The 23,245-nt window shown below is 50.2% G+C and overlaps 9 protein-coding genes across 9 annotated transcripts; 8 read left to right on the plus strand and 1 right to left on the minus strand.

The window, feature by feature from the left end:
* N7508_007955 (Zn(II)2Cys6 transcription factor) lies at positions 1-1,970 on the plus strand (the record flags this gene model as incomplete). The annotated part of the gene is made up of 3 exons (XM_058466019.1): positions 1-404; positions 455-1,060; positions 1,112-1,970. The coding sequence occupies 3 exons, from the start codon at positions 1-3 to the stop codon at positions 1,968-1,970; spliced, it is 1,869 nt and encodes a 622-aa protein (XP_058317347.1).
* A 4,070-nt stretch (positions 1,971-6,040) lies between these two features.
* N7508_007956 (uncharacterized protein) lies at positions 6,041-6,988 on the plus strand (the record flags this gene model as incomplete). The annotated part of the gene is made up of 1 exon (XM_058466020.1): positions 6,041-6,988. The coding sequence occupies one exon, from the start codon at positions 6,041-6,043 to the stop codon at positions 6,986-6,988; it is 948 nt and encodes a 315-aa protein (XP_058317348.1).
* Positions 6,989-9,298: 2,310 nt separating this feature from the next.
* On the plus strand, positions 9,299-10,315 carry N7508_007957 (uncharacterized protein; the record flags this gene model as incomplete). Its single annotated transcript, XM_058466021.1, has 1 exon — positions 9,299-10,315. The coding sequence occupies one exon, from the start codon at positions 9,299-9,301 to the stop codon at positions 10,313-10,315; it is 1,017 nt and encodes a 338-aa protein (XP_058317349.1).
* A 322-nt stretch (positions 10,316-10,637) lies between these two features.
* N7508_007958 (nucleoside deaminase) lies at positions 10,638-11,198 on the plus strand (the record flags this gene model as incomplete). The annotated part of the gene is made up of 1 exon (XM_058466022.1): positions 10,638-11,198. One exon carries the CDS (start codon positions 10,638-10,640, stop codon positions 11,196-11,198), a length of 561 nt encoding a protein of 186 aa, XP_058317350.1.
* A 1,391-nt stretch (positions 11,199-12,589) lies between these two features.
* N7508_007959 (uncharacterized protein) lies at positions 12,590-15,537 on the plus strand (the record flags this gene model as incomplete). The annotated part of the gene is made up of 9 exons (XM_058466023.1): positions 12,590-12,631; positions 12,682-12,721; positions 12,776-12,801; positions 12,861-13,188; positions 13,241-13,425; positions 13,475-13,661; positions 13,713-13,852; positions 13,906-14,036; positions 14,085-15,537. The coding sequence occupies 9 exons, from the start codon at positions 12,590-12,592 to the stop codon at positions 15,535-15,537; spliced, it is 2,532 nt and encodes an 843-aa protein (XP_058317351.1).
* Positions 15,538-15,956: 419 nt separating this feature from the next.
* On the minus strand, positions 15,957-17,844 carry N7508_007960 (phosphoribosylaminoimidazole carboxylase ADE2; the record flags this gene model as incomplete). Its single annotated transcript, XM_058466024.1, has 4 exons — positions 15,957-16,153; positions 16,218-17,175; positions 17,229-17,326; positions 17,379-17,844. 4 exons carry the CDS (start codon positions 17,842-17,844, stop codon positions 15,957-15,959), a joined length of 1,719 nt encoding a protein of 572 aa, XP_058317352.1.
* Positions 17,845-18,029: 185 nt separating this feature from the next.
* On the plus strand, positions 18,030-19,432 carry N7508_007961 (uncharacterized protein; the record flags this gene model as incomplete). The annotated part of the gene is made up of 5 exons (XM_058466025.1): positions 18,030-18,039; positions 18,111-18,156; positions 18,213-18,261; positions 18,315-18,930; positions 18,987-19,432. The coding sequence occupies 5 exons, from the start codon at positions 18,030-18,032 to the stop codon at positions 19,430-19,432; spliced, it is 1,167 nt and encodes a 388-aa protein (XP_058317353.1).
* A 764-nt stretch (positions 19,433-20,196) lies between these two features.
* On the plus strand, positions 20,197-20,772 carry N7508_007962 (uncharacterized protein; the record flags this gene model as incomplete). Its single annotated transcript, XM_058466026.1, has 1 exon — positions 20,197-20,772. The coding sequence occupies one exon, from the start codon at positions 20,197-20,199 to the stop codon at positions 20,770-20,772; it is 576 nt and encodes a 191-aa protein (XP_058317354.1).
* A 1,500-nt stretch (positions 20,773-22,272) lies between these two features.
* N7508_007963 (helix-loop-helix DNA-binding domain-containing protein) lies at positions 22,273-23,119 on the plus strand (the record flags this gene model as incomplete). The annotated part of the gene is made up of 2 exons (XM_058466027.1): positions 22,273-22,423; positions 22,485-23,119. 2 exons carry the CDS (start codon positions 22,273-22,275, stop codon positions 23,117-23,119), a joined length of 786 nt encoding a protein of 261 aa, XP_058317355.1.
* Between the last annotated feature and the right edge of the window lie 126 nt (positions 23,120-23,245).

A 23,245-nucleotide genomic window follows, 5' to 3' on the forward strand; every position in this document is an offset into this window, starting at 1 on the left:
ATGTCGGTCACCGCCACGACTTTCTTGGATAATCCGCTGCTCAAAGTGAGTCGTCCGGTCGCCGCTTGCTCAAGATGTCGAACCGCGAAGATCAAGTGTGACGGCAAGCTCCCCGCCTGTTCGGCGTGCGAGAGGGTCGGCAAAGCTAGCAGTTGTTCCGGGGCGAGCGATGAATTTGCCAAAGGCAAAGAAAGAAGCTACGTAGCGTCGTTGGAAGGATACTGTGAGAAGCTCGAGAAGAAGATACATCAGATGCGTGCTCGTTCAACATCGCTGTCCGCGGAGGGCAATGGCGTCGCGCGGGAAATGTCCATCACCTCGATTTCATCCGAGGGACCATTGGGACCGGCACACAGCAGAGAAGTATCCGACATTGATGATCTAGTTGGTGATTTTGGTTTCTTGTTGGTCACTCTGGAGAGTTTGGTCGAATTAGTACTGACGTTGGTTGAAGGTCGGTCAACGCGACATCGCGTGACTTCCACGGCATTACTTCCAATACCTCCTTTGCGAACCTCCTTCTATCTGTCGCTCTTGTCGATTCTCCTCCGCCATCCTCTCCTCATTCATTACCTGCGCGCCATGAAGCAACCCCATTGCTACAACACTACTTCGACAATGTGTTCGTCCAGTTGCCTTTTTTTGTCGAGACGAGCTTTTGGACCTCGGTAGACGCAGTATATCAATCCGGCGGCCGGTTCGCTAAACCCTTTGATCATTGGATGCTGCGCATAGTTCTGGCCATTGCCTCGGCCTCTGTTTCGGGCCAGAATAACGACAAGATGCATCAACGGGCATGGTCTCTCGTATCAGAGGCCTTGACATATGCCGAGGAAGTCCTTCGGCCAGGGTCTATATCAGGAATTCAAGCGATATTACTGCTTGCTCAGTATTCGTTTGTTGATCCAGCTCGCTTTCGCAGTTGGTATTTAGTCGGTATGGCTGCCAAAGTCGCGGTTGATTTGGGCCTGCATCAAGATCCGCCTACTGAGGTTTTGACCGACCATGACCGACTTGATATCCGTCGGCGAGTCTTCCATTGCATCTACTGTCTGGATAGGTTCGTTTGAGTCTTACCATTTTCTTCGCCATTACTGATTATGTGTTCCAGAGGATTGAGCTCCACTATACAGAGAACCTTTTCGTTCTCCGATGCATCTGTAAATGTTGCATTACCATCATGCAGTGCGGCTCCTGGTAAATCCCTGGAACAAAGTCATATCTTTTTACGCAGCCCAGTCCCCGCTTTGCACATCGTGAAGATTCGACAGATCTTATCTGTCGGGTACCAAGAAATGCATTATAGTGGGCGTGAACCATCCCCGCAGCCTCTTGTCTTAGTGTGGACTCTGTGCTGGCGAGCTCGGGAGTGGTATCACCAGTGCCCAAAGAACGCCCCTAACCACTTCTCACTTCTGTATCGCCTCGAACTGCTGTACACCATCATTATCCTCCTATCACCATCGCACAGATACCCAACGCTACACGACTACAACAAAACCCTGCTCTTCGACCGATGCATGGACTACATCAGCCAGATCCATCAAGTCTTAGAGAACCCCAGCGCCCTTCCCTTCCTAACATATCTCGACATTCAACGAGTCCACCAAGTCGGCCGACTCTTCGTCGACGTATTATCCGAAAATTATGACCAACTTCTGAGTGCCGCTGTGCCTGCACCACCTTCCGTTCCCGCTGGGACGCCTGACCCGCCCGTACTGGGTGATGAGGACTTGATCAACTGTCATGCACGCGCCATGCGTTGTCTCGCTTACGTTCGTGACATGCTGAAGTATTGTGCGAGGAAATGGGGTTTGCACGGGCCTCTCGAGCAATTCGAATGCCAGTCTGCTTCCCTGGAAAAGACACTGATGGATAGCTCTATGGGCTATATGTCGAATCCGGGGATGTACTCGTCGAGGATGCCGCTGGTCGGCGATGAATACTCGGGATACCATCTAGGGCTGTGAAATCACCGGGGTCTGCAATTTGGAAGGGAAATGATGTCAATGGTTATGACCAGTATGGATTTTAGTGAAATACCCCTTTACATGCTGTGCATGAATAATATTATTGCGAATCAACCATCCTAATCGTACCCGTATTCCTGTAGAAAAAGATGTTTGTATGTTTGTCGACTAATTCGATCTCTCTGGTTAGTCCATAACCTGCATGTAGACGTGTACCCTCAGGCCGATCCCAACAAGAGAAGTAACTCTCCCCTTCGTATGACGAGATCGATGTTCCCTTGCGATATACATCAGAGGGTGATTGCCTTCGGTGATGTTTGAGGAGTGCTGGGTATCGACAGAGGATATCTGCAAGGAAAATAAAGTCCAGCTCACATCTCCAACAGAGAATATGCACAAGAATATGCACATGCATTGATCAGCTTCAATAAACCCAAACCTCTTTGCTTCGATATCCAAATTGCCGATTTTCTGAACCTTGCAGGCGTCTCTACATTAGTATATCTATAGTCCAGCCCACATCTACAATCTTACGTACAAACATGCAACAAGCTTCCCAGTACCATTGGCTCAAAGGCTGAAAGGCAATCCCATTTTCAGTATCCATACGAGAGTCCACCGCCCATTTCTTCCCAAGGCAAGTCGACCTGGCGATCGGTTCAGCGGTGTACTCCGTACAGTGTGGAGCACTGTATCAACATTCCATAGCTCTGGGTCATCATCACATGTTCCCACTGAGCAGCGCTCATCTCAAATTTCTGACAATCTAACGGTGAAGAGACCCGAATAGGTAAATAACAGACTTCGGCTAGATTGCTAATATCGCACCTTCGATTCACAATAAATGAGTATCGACATTACCCAGGGCACCATAACCACATTCGTAATCTCCGGGCCTGCCGAGAACAGGGGCGTGGATATATCCACGCCCAGATGCTTCTATCGAAACCAATCTTAGGGAAAGATACGAGACTCCCCAAAACCTTCGTCCCCAGAAATGCACGACCCCGTTGTTCTTCGTGGGTATCGTGGAGTAGGGCGTCCTTCTCATCTGCCAAAGATTTTTAATATCCTACAGTAAACGCCCACCTCGATAAATTACTTCCTCGAAGACGTATGTACGATACAGAAAGAAAGAGACCCATATCGAGGTCTACTCTCATTTGTCTTTGGTTCTGTGATGTGGCGAGCTGGCCCCATTCCCAGGATACAGTCTACCGGGACCCGTCCCGCGTGAGAAATGCAAACAAGTCTGGGCCGTCTGCGGTTGTGTGGACTTGGGATAGTTACGGAAGTAAGGTATGATTTGGTTTAGCTTCGTCTACATGAAGATTATGCCAGAATGTCTGGTAGAGCTTGAGTTGGTATGAACTAGTTCAAATAAAAGGTGTTTCCAGAGTCCAAGTGCTGGTGCGGAACCATACAGACAAATATGCATATCCATGCTTGGTTTAGTGCAATTGATCGGTTGCTACGTGCCTACGATTCTTGCTATGGTACGGTATGTGTCATGCAGGGACTGTTCATTGCCATCCATGGGTCTAAGATTGGTGGCGTCCTTGGTTCGTACAGTGCATTTGAGGCTCGACATGATCCAAATTATGTCTCGGAGCCGGTACATTTGCTGGCTGAACTCCACCGTGATCAGCTAGCATATGTCTATCACCCATGTGAAAGCTCCAATAACCTCATACAGGAAACTCATAACCGTTCAAACGGTCGGTTCCATAGCTTCCAGATTCTTTCAACGCGGATGGAGCATTTCAGGGCGGCAGGGATGGCAGAGAGACATCTACAGTACGGATTACCAGCTTGCTGTTACTCCGAATAGTAAAATTACTGTTTATCTTGGGTCCAGTGAGATTCGGGTGTTCCCTGTTGGTCAGTTGCCATGGAGTGTTACTGAAGTGCAGCAAATCGGAATCAAGTTTATACAGCGCAGAACGACTGCTCGGACAAAAACACTGTTTGCAAATGAGTATTGTTGCCGCTCAAAGTACATACGGTACACGATGTGTATCGTAGACGGGCCGACAAAGCTGGATAGTGGATATAGTGGGCGGTGTTATTTGATATGGCCCCGAATCGATCTCAATTGGGAACCAGATCGGCGTGTCCTAGATTTTCGGGAAGCTATCGAACTTTTGTCTATGAGCTATCGAAGAACCCCATCAGCTATCGAAGAACCAGGGAATTTCAATGCTACACTACTATATGATTCGAATTCGAGAAAACTGTGGAATATAACGTACAAGCGGACAAAAGAAATTTCCAATCCACTCAGTTCATCTTCGGTTCTGGAGTAGGAAGGTATCTACGGCACGATTAGCACGGAATGGATCGAGCGGAATACCCCCCCACTCCGATCGTGACCTATGATGTGCGAATTGAATATGATGATCATCCTCTTGGCGCTCAGGGATGCCGTCCGAGAAAGAGTCGACGGGGTATGACCGAAGTCCACCCGGGGATCGACAGCCTCGTGTTGACCGCAATGTTGTGAAGAAAATGGAAGCTTCGCCCCATAGACTGTGCTGTCAAATCATCCGAACCAATTCACTAACGCTTTGACACTAATCATTGTCACTTTTGAGCAGGGTAACCTCTCAAAAAGTAAGCCCGTGTAAGCCGGGGGTTGTCACCAAATGCCGGTCCGCCGGCAAATAAGGGGGAAACAAGCGCAATGATGTATGTGGCCCCCAAACTTTGTGAACCTCGATCTTGGTCAGTGGCCAGCTGGAGCGGATCAATCCGAAGGGGATTCAATAACCATGTTTTCATTCCCGGCCAATCCGGCATCGAAGTCGAGTGAGATCGTCCAATGGGATCCATAAAATATGCTGAATAGGGCAAGTGGGTACGATATAACTGGGGCACGACAGGGGAAAAAGTAGGTCCCCAGAAGTTTATAGTGAGGTTGTTGGCTCTTGGGCTCTGCAATGCCCACATGGCGGCATTCAGGTGGGGGCTAATCGGTATCACCCCTATTTGATTGGCAATATACCTCCGCGCTATTGATTTTAGACGTCAAGTCACGAACCCTGAGAGTGTATTTTGACTGCAGATCATGAGTCTTCGTTGCCGGAGGCTCCACGTTAATTTCCGTAAAAATTACAGAGAAATCAACAAGCTCCTGTAAACGGCACAGGTCAACAATGCGCTGGAGCGGAGAAACAGGTTATGACATCCCCTATTAAAAGTGGACTTGATATATCAGGGATTCTGCAGGTACTTTTGAGGTGAATTCGGAAACATGCAGAATAGATGTCAGATCGAACGTCCAGCAAAACAAATTATTACGGTTAAATTAGGTGACGCCACGGAGATGCTCGGGGGCGCATGGTTCGTATAAGCTCGCGCTACGGTAGTTCCATCGGACACGATCTGTGGGAAACAACCCTTGATGTACCTGAACATTGAGCGTGCAGATCCCAATTTGAACCCCATCGGCCCATCCGGTCATGGCCGGACTGACCCCATCCGACTAGATTCAATAATTCCTTCTTAAGATTCATTCGTTCAATGGGTTCAAATGACATAATTGCCTAATTTCAGGAAAATCCTGTTTGTAGGGCTGGGATGAGCAATGTTATGGCAAATTATACCAGACGGCACAAGTAGGTTTAGATGGATGTAGGCATATGTACCAGGGCTCAATGCCCCATATTTGTAGGGATTCTTGATGACAGTCCACAGGACCCTATTCTGGACACTTCGGTGCCTGTCGTGGCGTTTATTGTCGGCATAATGGAGATTGTTGTCCCACTTATATCTGTAAGACCGAAATGGTATGTATCTGTAAGGCCGAATTAGGGCACGCCAACTATGGGGCTGACCCGCTAGCTAGGATACCAAGTGCATGTCCCATTTGGAGCTTTACAATAGTAAAAATTGGAACAGGGGGTAGGGGGCGAGCAAGATCGTACCTGTAGATCATGACCTGTGTATAAATACACTCTCTCGCCATCGACTCCTCTTGCTTTCTTCTTTTCCCAAGCCTCTCACTTCTAGTCATTCTTTATACAAACTACAGTCACTCTTTAACTGTTTTATACCCCTCTTAATTCACAATGAAGGCCTCTTTCATCGCTGCCGTCGCCGCCATGGCCGGCTCTGCTTTCGCTGCCCCTACCCCCACCAACGGCCTCGAGTCCCTCCTCGACAACCTCCACATTGGTGATATCTTCTCTGAGCTCCACCTCAACGAGCTTCCCAAGGTCCTGACCGCCGGTGAGCTCGCCAAGGCTGTCAACAAGCCCATGCCCTCCGCCAGTGCCGTCCCCGCTGTCCAGGATGGCCACATCGTCCAGAACCTCGGTCCCCAGCTCGACAACATCCTGACCGTCACCGGTCCTGATGTCGGCACCCTGCTCATTGAGCTCTCCCCCGAGGTCACTGCCCTCGTCTCCGGCCTTGGTCTCCCTGGCCTCGGTGTTCCTCTTGGTTCCATTGTCGCCTCCGCCTCCGGTCTCGGTGGCCTCGTCACTGCCCTCGGCAAGCCCGTTGATGGTCTCGTCACCGTTGTTGGTGCTGATGTCGGTGCTCTCCTGATTGAGCTCTCCGCTCCCGTTGCTGCTCTCGTCTCTGGTCTCGGTCTCCCCGGTGTCGGCGTTCCCCTTGGTACCGTTGTTGCCACCGTTGGCAAGAACCTCAAGCGTGGTGAGATCGTCAACGACGTCGCTCCCTCCGTCAAGTCCACCCTGACCGTCACCGGTGCCAACGCCAAGCAGCTCCTCCTTGAGCTCTCCCCCGAGGTCACTGCTCTCGTCTCCGGCCTCGGTCTCGGCTCCATCGCCGGCCCCGTTGGCTCCATCATCAAGGAGGCTGCCTCCGTCGGTGACCTCCTCAAGGATGTCTCCGAGCCCGTTGACCAGCTCCTCCACGTTGTCAACGACGATGGCAAGCACCTCCTCATCAAGCTCTCTCCCTCCGTCGCTGCCCTCGTCGCTGGCCTCGGTCTCCCCCAGGTCGGCACCCCCGTCGGCACTATCGTCGCCACCGTTGGCAACAACCTGTAAATTATTTTACACGTTTGATTTGCTATGATCCTGCAAGGTATATACCTGTTCGTCATTGCCATTCATGATATGTAGCGATGGACAGCGTTGAGGATGTTCCTTCATGCATTGATCCGGTGCACATTTTTCGTGAAGGCGCTCTTTTGTGCATAGATATTCAAGATTTTTATCGCCTTCAACTTAACGTTGCTTCTCTTCCTGGTCAATGACATTTATCATTTTCTAATGTAATATATTGTCATGAAAAGTTTATAATCTAGATTAACGACTTACTTTTATTCTTCAATCTTCTCCTATTCTCCCCAATATAGAAAACTGTAGACTTATTATCACTGAAAGGTGCTGCACTTCAATGCTTCAGCCGCTAGATACTACATCAATCATTCACGGATCTAACTTGCTGCATAGAACCACACGGGAACAACAGAATGGATAGGACACCGTTATCAGTTCCTGCCTAAGACACCGTCGAAAATCGGAAATGCTTCTCACTGGACTTCTAATATTAGCCATTCAGCCGAGGTACTTCAATGTGCACGACTCAGCCAACAGCACCCTTCTGCCCGCAGAAGCACCCAATCCAACTCCAATACTAGTCCAAACTCAACTCTATAAAGCTCGATATTCCTATATCAACAGCTTATGGTCCTTTTCATTCGAGTTTTACACATGTATATGATTGGCTGATCAATTTCAAAACATAGCACAGCTACTCGATATATGTAGTTCAGACGTCCGTTCAGATTAGGCTAATACATTCAAATTCAGAAATACACTACAGCCCTTACAACCGAAATGATCGATGAAAGAATCGGCTTCAGAAGATAAAGAAATTCCAAGTGGTAATCTTGAGGGCCGCTTGATGGCTGAACTGTTCTCGAAATATATATCCTTAACAAATGCCACTTCTCAAAATACTCCAGTAAGTACCAAAATATCCCCACATAGGACAATTCTGAACCAGGAAAAGTGAAAACCGAGAGCTACATCCTTTCCTAGCTGGACTTTGAGAGCATGTACAAGCATCTGATCTACATTTATTAAAGAGTCCGTGCGCCACCTGCATGCCTCATCCGGGGTCGGTACCGGGGAAATGAATTTCCGCGCTCGCCTTGCCAGACTATTTTAGGAAGCTGTATCCGGGGTACTAGAAAAAGGCAGTCAGAGGCGCCTGCCTAATTGATACTAGGCTTGTTAATGAGTTGCCTTGGACTTTCGCGCTAAGACACACAGGATGGATGCGGAATGCGAGCCATTCCAAGTTTGGCGTGGTGAGGCGGACGAGACAATATTTGTGGAGAATAATATTGGAGGGTAGCTGAGCACGCGACCTTGGATAACAAAATAGATTATCTGGAAAGGAACATTGACAGATGATCTGGCGATTTGTGCTGAAATTCAGGCTCTCGTGTACGCTCACACATCGGTTTAGTGTACAGAGGCTCTTACAGTATACATTATGACAAAAGCTTCTAGTCTATCAAGTTCAATGGATCACGAGTTCTCCCGCTTGGAATGACCGAGTTCTAGGTCGGCATCTTCGACGAAGCCGAGAACGACGGACCGAGAAGAACGAGCAGATAACTGACGTGCATGCAACTAGAGTTCCCTGTTTGAGATCATCGAACCGATCGCTTATCTGGTTCCTTTTCTCCGGAGTAAATCCGACCATGGGTCGGATGAACCTGGGAGGAATTGGAGGGGAAGGTTTAGTGAAGTCTCAACAATTACATTGTGTGAAGAGATTTCAAATAAGTCCCTGTAGAGTGAGCCGCTTCCTGCCTAGCCTCGAACGCAGGTACTAATCAAACCAACGTAGCGGCAGGATTAGTAAATGGCAAATATAATTTGCTTATCTCCGGGCTCCATAATAGCCGATCGCAAATTGATCGGTGCAACGCAGGTTCCCCCGTGAAAACTCCGCAAGTCTGTAACTCTTCCCGTCGTACATCTACGTTTAACTCAACGTGAGACACTTGGTATCGGCGCTATTAGGTTGGCAACGGTTGGCATGTCCTAAGCTTATCATACAGCCTATCAGCACTTGGCTCTCGGTTCCGCGCCATCGGGCTTTCTCCAACGTCCCCAGTTTTTTTTGTAGTGGATAAACCAATCGTGATCAATGTATAAGGTTTATCTTTTATGGTTCTCCGCCACCTCCTGGTGCCTTTTTCGCCTATCTCCCAACCACTCTCTCTCTTATTATACCTCAATTCTTCATTCTCCCTGCCGTGGGTGTATATACCAAAATATCCCTCCACACCTCATGTTTCCTCTATAATTGTATCTGCGGCTATTGGCGATGACCTCATGTCGAGCGCCGACCCTTCTGGCAAACTCAGCCTGGGGGCTGATCCCTCGCAGGCCAGCTCCCACTCCACTAGCTGGATAGCGGAGCACACCATAGTCGCGTGCCTCATTGGAATCGCTTGGTACAATGCATTGGAGTTGATCGTCCTATGCTTCACCACCTTCAAGCGCTATGGAGGCTGGTACTTCTGGTGTCTCCTCATCTCCTCCTTCAGCATCATCCCGTTCGGCCTCGGCTACCTCCTCATAATCTACAACATATACACCAACCTCTTCCCCGTAGCGATGGAATTGATCGCCTGGGTAGGGATGGTAACCGGCCAATCCCTAGTCCTCTGGTCACGACTGCACCTCGTTTGCCACAACCAAACCGTCCTTCGCGCCACCCTCGCGATGATCATCGTCGACGCCATAATCTTCCACGTCCCAGGCTCCGTCCTTGAACTCGGAAGCCACTCAAACAAATACTATCTCTTCAACACCGGCTTCAACATCTTCGAGCGCATCCAATTGGTCGGCTTCTCCATTCAAGAAATCATCCTCTCAATCATCTACTCCTGGGAAGCTGTGCGCCTTCTGAACCTCCGACCCAGAGGCCACTACCGCGGAACCCTGGTCCAACTCCTTATCGTGAACATCGTCATGATCCTCATGGATGCAGCCGTCATCGGAGTCCAGTACTCCGGCTTCTTCGATATTCACGTTACCCTCAAGGCAATGGTTTACAGCATCAAACTGAAGCTGGAATATGCAATCTTGGGCAAATTGGTCGTCATCACCGAAATGGGTGGTAGCAATTCCGCCCCAACCGACCTATCCGATTTCGTGGATCTCTCGTTCCACAATAATTCAGCAACGCCGCAGCCTGATAGCGAGAGCCAGGCCCGGCCTCTCGATCCCCCTGACTATGGTGTTCATACTCGTGTGCTAGTCTCTTCTAAGGGTTCCTCCCATGATCAGCTACGACGCAGTCTTTCTGCTACCCCGAGTCCGAGTTTGAGCAACTCGGGCTCATGATGTCCCCATGTAATTAACGATTCAGAAATGCCCCTGTATATAGCACTTACCTCCGTACATAATCTACAACCACCTACAATACCTTTATCCAATTGGCGAAACTCGTACTTGAAGAAAGAGGGGAACCCCTTCCCCTCACTTCCTTATCTCGCATCGTCGGATGCCGCCGTACATGAATCTGAAATCGCCGAAACACACGCCCTACATATCAACCACGATCCCACCTTACTTTACTCCATACACCTTAATTCAAATCTCAAACCACCACCACCAACCACACCCTAGCAAACATACAACTCAACCCCAAACCCAACCATCCAAAATGTCAAAAACAACCCTAGAACCCCTCACAACCCCCCAGCTCGAAAAAGCCGCCACAAAAGCCTTGAGCCTGCAGACAACTGCCCAAAAAACCCACCAAAAACGCCCCTTCACAGCCCTCCTCCTAGCCCCAGACAACGAAACAGTCCTCCTATCCTCAAACTCACTCTCGCACGTTCGCCACGCAGAATGCGAACTTGCGCGCAACGCAGCAGATAACTACGACTGGACCTATCTGGCGCGGTGCACGCTCGTCTCGACGTGGGAGCCGTGCGCGATGTGCGCGGGCGCGATCTACTGGGCGCATATTGGGCGGGTTGTCTATCTTGCTTCTGAGGATGCGTTGAGGGGGGTTGTTGGTGTGGGCAATGAGGAGAATCTTACGCTTGATTTGCCTTGTCGGGAGGTTTTTGGGAGGGGCCAGTTCGGCGTGGAGGTTTGGGGGCCGTATACTGAGGGGGTGGATGGGGGCTGGGAGGGGAGGGTTGTCAGGGATAGTTTGTTGTATTGGGGGAAACAGGGGGGTGGCGAGGGAGAAAAAGAGGGAGGGGATGAGTGTTGAGGTGATATAAATATGGAAATGTATGGAGGGATAGGCTGGGTCTTTGAAGTAGATGTAGGGTTGGAAATTGAGAAAACAATGTCTTGTAGTCTCGGTGATCGAGGGGTTATGTTGCATTTTATATCTGTTATCCCTTGAATGCGTTCAAGTGCAATTGTTAGTTTCAGAAAACACCCGACTCAAATTGGAGTCAAGACATCGACTCCGTAAGTGCAATTAGCCTTTGAACATTGTGCCACATACTTCATTACTATAAGCTGGCGTACTGCTAGACTCAATCTAAGTGACGCTGGTAGAGGCTCGAGGCCCGGAAGTATACAACCGCTATATGACGAATCGGGTAGCATCACCAAGACATCCCCTGAAACGCACGTGTTAATAAAGTGTCCCGAGAAAAAGTAGTGGCGGGCGATCAGGTCCCAATTAATGGAGAGACATCTCCACAGCGAATATTTGGAATCAAAGATTTCGATCATCAAGCTCGATCTGGCTGTATAGAGCAACTGCTCGAGTGGACGTGGAGACGCTAGTCCATATCCGGAAGCAGTAAGGGAGCCTTAGCGCACACAGCCACAGAGCCCCTTTCTTGTGGCTGGAGCACTATTTCCGGAATAGCTTTGAATATGCAACAGTCAAGCTGTACTCTCCATCTAGGCCATTGGATAGTCAATTCTGATCCATGGGAGGAATCCTCACTGGGATCCTGCCATGCTTCTTTGCTAAGTCAGAATCTGTGTTGACGTCAAGGTGAGCAGACTCTGATAGTCAAGTTGACCCACAGTGGACCATGGATGATGATATGGAGCGTATGCCAAGGCTTGATCTTGCCAGGTTTGCAGATCGTGGGACCTTTTAGGAATGGGTCTGGAGTTGGAAGCTTTAGCTTCTGTTTGGTAGAATGTAGCAGCCTTATGGAGTGGAGGTGTGGACTCAACAAGTACATTAACATGGACCACACCCTATGCATGTGTAGGCAATGCGGAGTACGCGTCCTCGTACTTTGTAGAGAATAAAGTGTTAGGCACAAATCCAATTGCCAGACGGAAGGGCGCGAACGGGGAGCAGGATCCCGTCGACATGTGCCACGTGATGACGTCAGGTGTAGATCAGAGAACTCAGTTGAAACTCGTCAGTCCCTGGTGCACTTCAGGGATCCTGTCGTCATACCACTGCTTGGCTTTTATATCCCTTTTCAGTCTTCCCCTTCGTCTTCCCTTTTCCTTTCCTTTCCCATATTTTCCTTCATTCCAGTGATACCCCCTTGTTTAAATCGGGACTAATTTGTATGTCTCCCCTGTTTGCCTTAGTTGCAAACTGTTAACCCTTTCTAGTTCCTACATAATACCTTCCGCATCTCTAATACCCTGATAATCCATCTCAATTGCGTCGTCATGTCTGTCAACGTCCCCACCGATACGAAACAGAAGGAGAAGGTGTGTGCGATAATGACCTTGATGGCTACAGCATACTGATCGCGATTCAGGATATCAACGCCAAGCTCCAATTGTTTGGTATCTACCATGGTAAGTTCACCTGAGATTCAATTGACAATTGTTGTGCTGACCCACTGTGTTTAGCCTTCAAAAACAGCAAGCTCCCATCCGTTCGTCGCGCCCCACTGCCCGCGCCCCAGCTCCGCTTTATACTGATCATTCCCCACAGAACAAGCAATGCGACATCGCCTTGAACAGCGCCTTGAGCTCCAAGGCCCTTTCCTCCCCCCCTAAGGAGCTCTCTGCCGACGGAAAGACTCTCGTGAGCGACGTGCGAAATGTTATCGAGCAAGCCAAGAAGATGCTCTTGGTGAAGAACGAGGGTGAATTGCTCCAAGACTTCATCTGGCAAGCGCAGAAGATAACTGCCGGCGATGCTCAGAAGCCCAACCTACCCATCGACAAGGAGTCTGGCAAGCAGGACGCGAACAAGGCCGCCGAGGGTCTCAGGACCCTCGGCACACTCATGATCACCAACGGAGAGTTCCGCAAGCTTTGTAAGTGGAGCTTCCCATATATGGCAGGCAATCTGATTCTAACAGTACTTAGTGAGTGATGCAATGATCCTTATCAAGGATATTGGCGCCGATGCTTCGCAAAAGGCCGCCAACAAGGTCCGCCCTTCAGAGGAGGAGCTTTCCCAGATCGACCAGGCGGCCGAGGACAACGTGTGGCACGAGAAGCCCAACATTTCCAAGGAGGACATGAAGTCCAAGTTCAAGAAGAACAAGGCTGTATGTGTTCCCTTCCCCTGAAGCAGGCAAATTGCTAATTATATTTTAGGACAAGGAAAGTGTTGCATCTGCCTCCATTGCCGAAAATGACTCCACCATGTCGTCCAAGAGCAAGACTAAGGAGGCCGCCGACAAGGCCAAGAACTATCTCTCCGACAAGGTGCCCAAGGAGCGCCGTGACCAGACCATCTGGCGTCTGAAAAAGATGATCATCGAGATTCAGGGCCACGCTGATTGTAAGCTGAACTTTACGATGTGGAATTGCCGATCGCTAACCAATCATATAGACCAGCAAGCCATTGAGACTCTGTTGAGCATGGCGGAGCAATATGCTGGCCACACCAAGGATGCCTCCAAGCAGGGAGGCAGCGCTGCCCGGGACGTCATCAAGACTGACAGTGTCCAGGCTGTTCAGTCCAATTTGCGCGTGAGTATTTTTGGGTCGATTTGTTGTTGAGCTCGATACTGACTATTTTCTAGACCCTTGTTGAGCGCTTTGCCAACAACACCTCTCTCGATAGCTTCTTTAACTCACTGAACACCGTTTACCACGATGCCGAGAAAGACCCCGAGCTCAAGAACTGGTTCAAGAACATTGATAACCTTATTCGGTATGTGATCTGAGAAACATGTTTGAAGAATAAGCTGACATAATATAGCAAATCTCTGCGTGAGCAGGGCTTCATCATGGAGGAAGAGTGCAACCGCCAGTGGAACGACCTCTACGAGAAGGGCCGTTACTTGTTGCGTGAGCGCTACCGCGGCCACACCGACATCATTGTCGACGAGACTAAGTTCTTGGCCGACCAATTCGAGAAGGATCCCCAGAACCAGGCCCTTGCCGAGTCCTTCCAGAAGCTGTTCAAGGATCTTGGACGTGACACCGATGGAAAGGTTACCTTCAAAAAGGATCTTGTTCGTGACCTCCGCGACATCATCGTTCCAGGTATCTTCGAGAATGTCCGCTACGTTCCCATCCCTCGTATTGAGGTCTCTGACCCCATGATCGATGTTGTTGTCGAGAACCTGTGCATTGAAAGTGACAACCTGTTGCCCAATGTCGTCGAATTCGGCAGCGACAACTACTTCCGCTGGGGCCGCAAGAAGATCAGCAACAAGCGTGACAACAAGATCATGATCTCCATGTCTGGTATCCAGGCTGACTTGCGTGACGTGAGCTACTACATCAAAAAGAAGGAGGGCTTCCCCTCTATCACTGATAAGGGTATTATGGACATCTTCCTTGGTGGCGAGGGCCTCAGCGTCAAGATCGCCGCCTCTACCGCCCAGAACAACGACAAGGAGTCCTTCGTCAAGCTGGACAAGGTCAACGTGTCCATCAAGCACATGAATATCAAGCTCAAGAAGTCCAGCCACAAGATTCTCTTCAACACCTTCAAACCTATGCTCTTCCGTGTCGTTCGCCCCGCCCTGCAGAAGGTCGTCGAGGGCCAGATCCGGGAGGCCTTCCGGAAGGGAGATGGCTTCGCCAAGGATATCCACACCGAGGCCAAGCGTGCCCAGGAAGCTGCCCGTGAGGATCCCGAGAACGCCCCTACAATCCTCGCCCGCTACAGCGATGCCATTCGTGCCCGTGCCCAGGCCAAGGCCAAGCAAGCCGAGGCCGTCGTCCAGCGTGGCACCAAGGTCCAGACCGTCATGACCCTCCACGACTCCATCTTCCCCAAGATTGAGCTGCCCGGAGGTGTCTCCAGCAAGGCCACCGAGTACGCCGAGCTGGCAGCCAAGGGCGAGCGCTGGGAGTCGCCCATCTTCAGCATCGGCAATGCCTCCGAGTCGACCGGCATTCCCTCCGCTGGCCCCATCACCAACAAGCCCCACGGCCCCAGCACCAATGGCGCGGGAGTTGCCGACGTTGCCGCTGCTGCAGGAACATCTGGCGCCGCCACCGCCGCCGCCAATGGTACCAACGGCACCACCACCGAAAAGGTCGCCGGATACCCTTCCCGGGGTTTCTCTGATGAAGTCGACCAGGCTTTCGTCAACGGCAAGACCCAGAACATCCCTGACGGTATCAAGAACGGCACCAACGGCGTCACTGCTGCCAACGGCGTCACTGCCACCACCGGAACTACCGCCACTGCCCACTAAATTTGTGGCCGTCTCCAAAATCATCAGGACATTCGTCTAATGTCGCTTTTTATTGTCGACGCCTGAGTATCTAATCTTGCTTTTGTGCTTTCTCGTTTTATGATTTCCCCTAGTGCAGTCCGGACATTATTTCTATTATGTACGAGTATTGGTTTTTCTTTTTCGGTAGCCTAATACATAATGCCACCGCTGTTGCGTTGATATAAATCATTCCAAAGTACTTCGTGAAGTAATAAATAATTATAGAATTCACCGTACCTCCGCATTGCATAGAGTGTGGATAAACCGTTAATCAAGTGTAAGATAATGTTAAAGCTCAAAATGTCATTCATAATCGTCTAAATCAGTAAATTTCCCCACTATACAATCAATCACACTTTTCAATCAGCATCCACATCTATATCATTTTAGTCTTTCATCTACATCTGATCAAAGTACTTCTGCCACCCCAACTCCCGCAGCTTGGTACCCTTCAACTCCATGTTCTCGGCACGGGCAGCCTCAGCATAGGCCTCGACCTTGCGCTGAATGGAAGGCTCGTAGGAGCCCAGGACGCGCGCGGCGAGGAGGGCTGCGTTGATGCTGTTGTTGATTCCGACTGTGGCGACGGGGACACCTAGTTCAGTCAGTATATGTATGTTCAGTTTGAATAATGGGATTTAGGTTAGAATGTAACGTACCTCGGGGCATCTGGACGATGCTGTACAAGCTGTCCACACCATCAAGCGAGCTACCCTTAACGGGGACTCCAATCACGGGGAGGGCAGTGTGGGCAGCTGCCATGCCGGGGAGGTGGGCGGCACCACCGGCAGCGGCGATAATAACCTTGATACCGCGCGACGCAGCCTGGGCGGCGTACTCGGCCATGTAGTCCGGTGTGCGGTGGGCAGAGGTGATTTCGACCTCGGGCTCGAGACCGAAGTAATCGCGCAGCAGCTTCAGGCCTGGGACTAGAGTCTTCAGGTCACTGTCTGAGCCCATGATGACTGCGACGGAGGGGGCGGGCTTCGAGGGGCCGGAGGGGGCGGCCTTGGTCTTGATATCGGTGCGCTGGGCGCGCATGTCGTCGACGACGTTGATAAGGGGCTGGATCATTGTCTCGGCTTCGTGCATGGTGGCAGCGGTGACGGTGACGTGGCCCATCTTGCGACCTGGCTTTGCGTCGCCCTTGCTGTAGAGGTGGATGCTTGCGTTGGGGATGCTTAGGGCTGCTTCTGTGGCCTTGAGGTGGGAGTCTGGGGTTGCGCCGCCGATGATGTTCAGCATGATGGAGGGTTGGCGGAGTTCCAGGCTCTTGGGGGGAATGGGGAGGTCCATGATTGCGCGAATGTGGCTGTCGAATTGGGAGAGGGCGCAGCCTTCGATTGTCCAGTGGCCGGAGTTGTGGATGCGGCTGGCGAGCTCGCAAAGCATTAGGCTGTTGTCTTCCAAGAGAAACATTTCAACACCGAAGGCACCTTTGCCTTTGAATGCTGAGACGGCTTTGCGGGCGAGGGCTTGCGCCTTTTGGTTGATTGCGTCGGAGACGTTGCGGGCTGGAGCGTAGACCAGCTTGCATATTGAGTCCTCTTGGACGGTCTCGACGGTGGGGTAGGAAAGGACGTCGTCCTTGGTCTTGATAACCATAACGGCCAGTTCCTGGGAGGGTGTTACGTTAGAATTGTAGGCGTAAGGTTTGGCTGGACACTAACCATCTTGAAGTAGGCCCATTTCTCGGCGTAGAGAGGGCGGTCCTTCAGGGCCTCGAGGGCCTCGGGGATGTCTTCCTTAGAGTTGACACGGAAGTTGCCTTTTGTGCCATTAGTAAAATGCTATACAATTTCGCATGAGGCATGACTCACCACGGCCATCGTAGGCCATAGTCTTCGACTTCAACATCATTGGGTAGCCCAATTGCTCTCCGATCTTGGCCAATTCCTCAGGGGCATTGCTGGACAGTTCGCGGTGATCGGCCATGGGGATATCGTACTTGCGGAGATGCTCCTTTTGGTCGAACTTGTTCTGAATTGTCCGGATAGCTTGCCAGCTGGGCTCTACCCGCACCTTTGACGCAACCTCCTCGAGGGCGTAGGTGTCGACGTGCTCAATCTCAGCAGTAATCACATCGCAAGAGTCGGCTAGCTTGCGCACGGCTTCGGGCTCCTTGAAGGAGCCAGTGACATGGCCGTCGTGGGAACTGATCTGCTTGGCGGGAGAGTTGTCGACATCGAGGATGTTGGCTTGAATGTTCAATCGGTTGGCAGATTCCACCAGCATGCGGCCCAACTGGCCACCGCCGAGGATTCCCACCTTAGGCGAATTCCACATGTCGAGGGTATATGAGTCAATGTGAAGTGAAGTGGGAGATCGTCACTGCCCCTCCGTCTCCGAAACTTCGCGGAGAGTCATGTGACTCTATCGATAAGCTCCGACCAATCAACGATGTTGACTGGCGCGTCACCGACTTCGTTGTCGCAGCCTCAACTTCCTGCTTGTACACAGCTAAAGGGACAATGTCTTTGGGTAAGTGGCCCACCACGGTCGCGCTGCTATTCCTCGCAGCTTCTGCAATTTTGCTAACCCGGGCACCGCAGATGAGGAAGCTCTCCGGACAGCCGCCAATGGCGGCTCGATAGAAATGTACGTGTCAAACTGCCATGGAATAGCTGAAAGCTTAGACTAACGCGCTTCTTTAGAGAGAGATGGAGCGGTATGGCTGCGCCTTTGATTGAGCGGCTGGAATATGTGCGCTTGCCCTTCCATGACCCCTGACCGACACATCTGACCACAAGCTCCAGATCGTGTACAACATGTTCCCCATGCCTCGAATGCGCCCAGAGGAGATCGGCCAGCAGACATCTACCAACCATGCATCTCAGCTACAAGAAACAAATCACATTGAACCCGAAAGTAGTAACAAGGAAAACGACGCACCTGCAGACCCGCCTGGCTCTCCCCCCTCAAGTGAGCGCGTGCCAGATTCGCAACCCCAGCCCTCTGGTACATCGACCGATGATCAGCTCCCACCGCCACTTGTCCTACTGTTGAAAGCTATCCGATCTTCGATCACTTCTTTCTTTGAGGAGAAACCCCCGCATACCATTCAGAGACTCGCAGAGCTGGTCCTCGAGCCGACCAAGCACTACAAAACTTTACCTGCGTATCTCCGTGCGGTTGACCGTGTCATCTCAGTGACAAGCTCCGCAGATGTCTTCCCCTTTAACTCTTCATCCCCCACCGACGCTCACTCAAATGGGATGGTGCACCCCGGTAATAGCAGCGGGGTTTACCTGGCTCCGGACTATGCCCATGGCCTGGGAAGTGACGAATCTCTGGGAGGTGCTCTATTGACCCCTATTCCATGGTTGAATGGCTCTTCGTTTGAAGGCGAAGATACGAACGTATTAGGCGAGGGTATTTACTTTCACTTTCCAACCACATCGTTCTTCATTGCTAACGTCATATTCAAGGCACCGAAGAACCTATACCAACACAGCCGACAGAGGAGCCCGAAGCGGCGCCTACTACTCCCACCGAAACTGAGGATGTGGCAGCCACCGCCTCACCAGAGCCATCCGAAGAAGTCCCTCATGCCCGTGGCCCAATTGTGCTGGGAGTCGAGGATATGGGTCTGCAGGACGGGAAAGGCGTAGAGATGAACCTCGGCCCAGATGGCACCGATGATGAAGCAACTGCAGCCGCAGCAGCCGAAGCTGTGGCCACTACCACAGAAGAACAGAAAAAGAATGAATCAACCGCCGACAAGGACGGTGATATTGTTCTTTCCGACGAACAGCCACAGGAAGCAGAAGAGACTCAGAAGGAAGACATTTCTGCAGAACCACAGGCAAGCGAGACGGAATCTAAGCCCCCTGGTAATTTAGCCGAAGCGCCGGACGCCGAGAAGAAAGCATAAGCGATTTTCTGCGTCTATTTGAATGTCTTTGTGTTATTTTTTTCTCAGTTGGTTTTATGCTCGCTTTTAGCATCATGAGTGACGACCTATAAGATTACATGGATCAATTGCCAATCAATGGATTTTTAAATGCCTACATCTTCCTCTTTAGTTAAAGTAAATGCATATCTGAGTCACAATGTGACCAAAGTCACTCAGGTGGAGCTTTTAGTAGAGCTTTTTCAAGATTTATCTCCAAGCCTGATTACAATTGAAGGATAGGCATGTTGATTCACGGTCTTAACTCCTATTGGTGATGCTGAAGACTAGAGAGATGAGATATAGTGGAAAGATAGATATTAAAGCCACATACATGTTGATAAAATAGGGGCTCATATTTCTGTTCACAGTGCTTTGAAGCATCAGACAATTCCTGTACGAAACCCTTGGCCTCGTTTTTTCACGGCTTTGTTTACCCAGAATTGAGTACCTGGAGTGAATGAATCAGATCATAGAAAGGACAGGATATAGAAGTACCTAGGCCCACTGTCTTGGAAAGACCTCAATTTGGAACGACTTAGAAGCAAGACCGCTTGATAGAAATCATACAAGGCTCAAATACCTTTTCATAATATGAGATTGATGACCTAGGAGTACCTTCAAGGCTTCGTGATTCCGAGCAACATATATCTCAAGCGACAGAAGCCTGCAACACGCGGAATTCCCCGCTCCCATGTATTCCATAAGAGCCACCACAGCTAGAATCCGAGAATTTCCTATGAGACATGCATCTGGCCGAGGAGCGCGTCTCATTGTCCTTCCTGGACGAGAGAGCACTGGGACTGGAGCGCCTCAAATGGGTTTACGATGAGAATCCCTGGACTAGTCAGCTAGGTGGAATGAGTAAAATGTCGCCGGCTACTCTCGACGCACTGAACATCCTACTGAGTCCAATTCTACTGCCGGGGGATGTACAGCCCATACGTGAGGCAATTGATCAAGGTTCTATCGACAGAGCGGCCCTCCAAGATGCCGCAGATTTTATCAGAGGCCGAGAAATCTACGAGCAAGCCTACAACACAGCACCAGAGGCATTGAACCATGGCATCTATGGCTGCATGCTACAGCGATTCATGGTAACGAGATGCCCCATCGAATGTCCAGACCAAGCAGGCGACAAGGGCATGAATCTTCCAGCACAACATGTGGAATCTGGTTCCCCAGAGGTTGATATCAGCGAGTCTCTTACCACCAATGATTGCAGTGAAGACGACTGTTCGGAGCGTACCGCGGAGGACGAGGAGGCAGAGGTGGTTGCGATGTTGGATCGCGAAAAGGACGAATGCTTTTTCATCTGGTGAAAATCCCAATCAACAGGAGACACAGCGGGTAATGAATGCGAGAAATCACTGGTTCCAGGTCAGGACGATGACTAGCATGGAGGATGGGTATTGCTTTAATCATATGCATTGCATTACGTGTAGAGTATGTAAATGGACGTACTGAACGAACTACTGTGTTGCCAAATGAACTCCCTTCTGCTTGTATGAATGCTTTATCCAAGTCGTAATACTCATATTACCTGTGTCTATGCTGCATCAAGCGCTTTAAACGTCATGTACGGAGCCCTTCACCAGCCGAGTAGTAGAACTAGGAACATTTCGAGGCGTGCATAGTTATCACATGAACTTCTCAGCTGCGGCGGCCCCAAGGAGTGATTCATCTGTTTTAGTAACATCCACCGATTGGTAGTTCGAGTTGGTCTCAGCTGAAAATATGGGGGCCAAATCAAGAGCCGTATGCTACATTTGAACAAATTTGTACATGTAGTTAATTGGTCCCTTGCTGCTCAATTATGATGGAACAAGCATTGAATGGCCGCAGTGAATGCTCATCAGATAGTAAGTCATATACAAACAAGATATATTGTGGCTCCTTGCTTGGACAAGAGATTGGCAAGCGTTCTCATGTCCGTTGAACCGATCTACACGCACATTCCCTTTGTCTGGGTCCACTTGGCTTCTGGCTACTCGTTGGCGTTATTGATTTCTCCGCGAACGTCCACCTTTGGAGGAAAGCAAACACAGGATTACGAATCGCATGTGTGTTCATGTTCGAGATAGCCAATGAGCTTCCAAAAGTGGGGACGTAGTGACTACAAGATGTGCTAGTGCAGTAGCCTCATGTATATCAGTCACGGCGGCACACTTAAAGGCCTGCGGCATGTATCCCCTCGATTAGCAGAATCTTGCGATTGGAGAGGAACTGGTTCCTCCACTATTATTTTGATGAGCCGTGGTGCGGAAATTGTCGTGATAGACATGAAGTGTGCCGAGGCTTAGTCTGAGACTACTGTTATTCCTCACGGCGCGGCCCGTCGATATACCTCGTCAGTTATGAACACTCCATTTATTTGGTGGGATACACGTATATCCACGGTGTGTCAATCTGCTCCGCTTTCTTTATTTCTAGTTCAGTACAGTCGTTCCATGAACATGGAGTGCTCTTCTCCGGCTGCGATTGCTTCATATGAAAGTAAGTAGATACGAATACGCAGGGTATAGGTTATCATGTTACTCAGCCAGACAATCTGAGTTTCTTGATCTTAGACATGGAAAGTGTGAGCGTCTCATTAGGCGCCCAGGTGGGCCAGCACTAGCGCTGACCTAGTGACTGTATGAGGAGGCTTTGAACAGCACGAGATAATGGGGGCCTTATAGTCAAGAAAGATACCCAGCCAACTGCCACTGGAAGCCAAGGGACACTTCATAACTTCTATGCATGCCATCGCGATTTCGCGCAAAAGTCAAACTGGCGGCTTACATCCATCTGCAAGAGCCCTGGAAATCAAGTCGCAAAGCATGGAAAACACCAACCACATCTTCGATACTGGCAGCTGCACGGAACTCGATCTAGGGAACTCTTTCCTTCCGGATCTAGAAAGTTCTGAGGGACTCAGCCATGTCGGCCACTCACTGAATGCCGATTGGACTGGTCGATACCAGTTCTCGCGTAAGCAAAGCTGAAGGATATAGATACATGGCCATTGCTAACATATTGTGTCTGCGTCTAGACGAGGAAATCACAGCCCCTTTCTTTCTCAAGGATGAATCCGGTCCATCGAACCCAATACAAGCACACAGAGATCCGCCCGGATCTGATACCCAACGGACACCTGAATTCCTGTTGGACAATTTTGGGGTGCCAGATATTTGGTCATGTATAGACTGGAGTGTTGTGGGGCAGAGCGGCCAATACAAGTCAAATGAAACGACCAATTCAGGCTCCAGCCCCAATATCGAGAGTGGAACAACTTGTAGCAGCAAATTTCCCAGCTACAGCCAGCATGCTTCGCCAAGCGGGAGGGCAGCTGCAGCTGAGAGATCACGATATCAACCTTCTAAGCGGGTGTCCCATTACCGTATCGAGAAGAAATACCGCGCAAACATCAATGACAAGATTCGCCTATTGGATGAGATGCTGCCAGAGACCCCACAGCATGGCCAACAGTGGATGAACTCAGGGAAAGAAAATAGCAATGTCAGTTCCACTAGAAGGACAGTGGCGGCAAATCGCAGCAAGGGAGAGGTGCTGTCTCTAGTCATTGATTATATTGTCTTCTTGCGAAAGAAAGACGCCTTGCAGCAACAGAGCATCCGGGAATTAGAGGGTTATATTCGGACATCAAGGAACACATTAGGGTTTTGAGTCAAGTTTGTTTCCGAATACATTTTGAGCAGCAGAAACATCTGATATTCCTGAGCCCCGAACGACCCAAATGATTCGACGAAAGTTAGCAAACATCTACTGACAGCTTGTCTGTCATGTTTGAGT

The sequence above is a fragment of the Penicillium antarcticum genome, assembly GCF_028974205.1.
Source record: "Penicillium antarcticum strain IBT 31339 chromosome Unknown utg000008l_segment0_segment0, whole genome shotgun sequence".
NCBI lineage: Eukaryota > Fungi > Ascomycota > Eurotiomycetes > Eurotiales > Aspergillaceae > Penicillium > Penicillium antarcticum.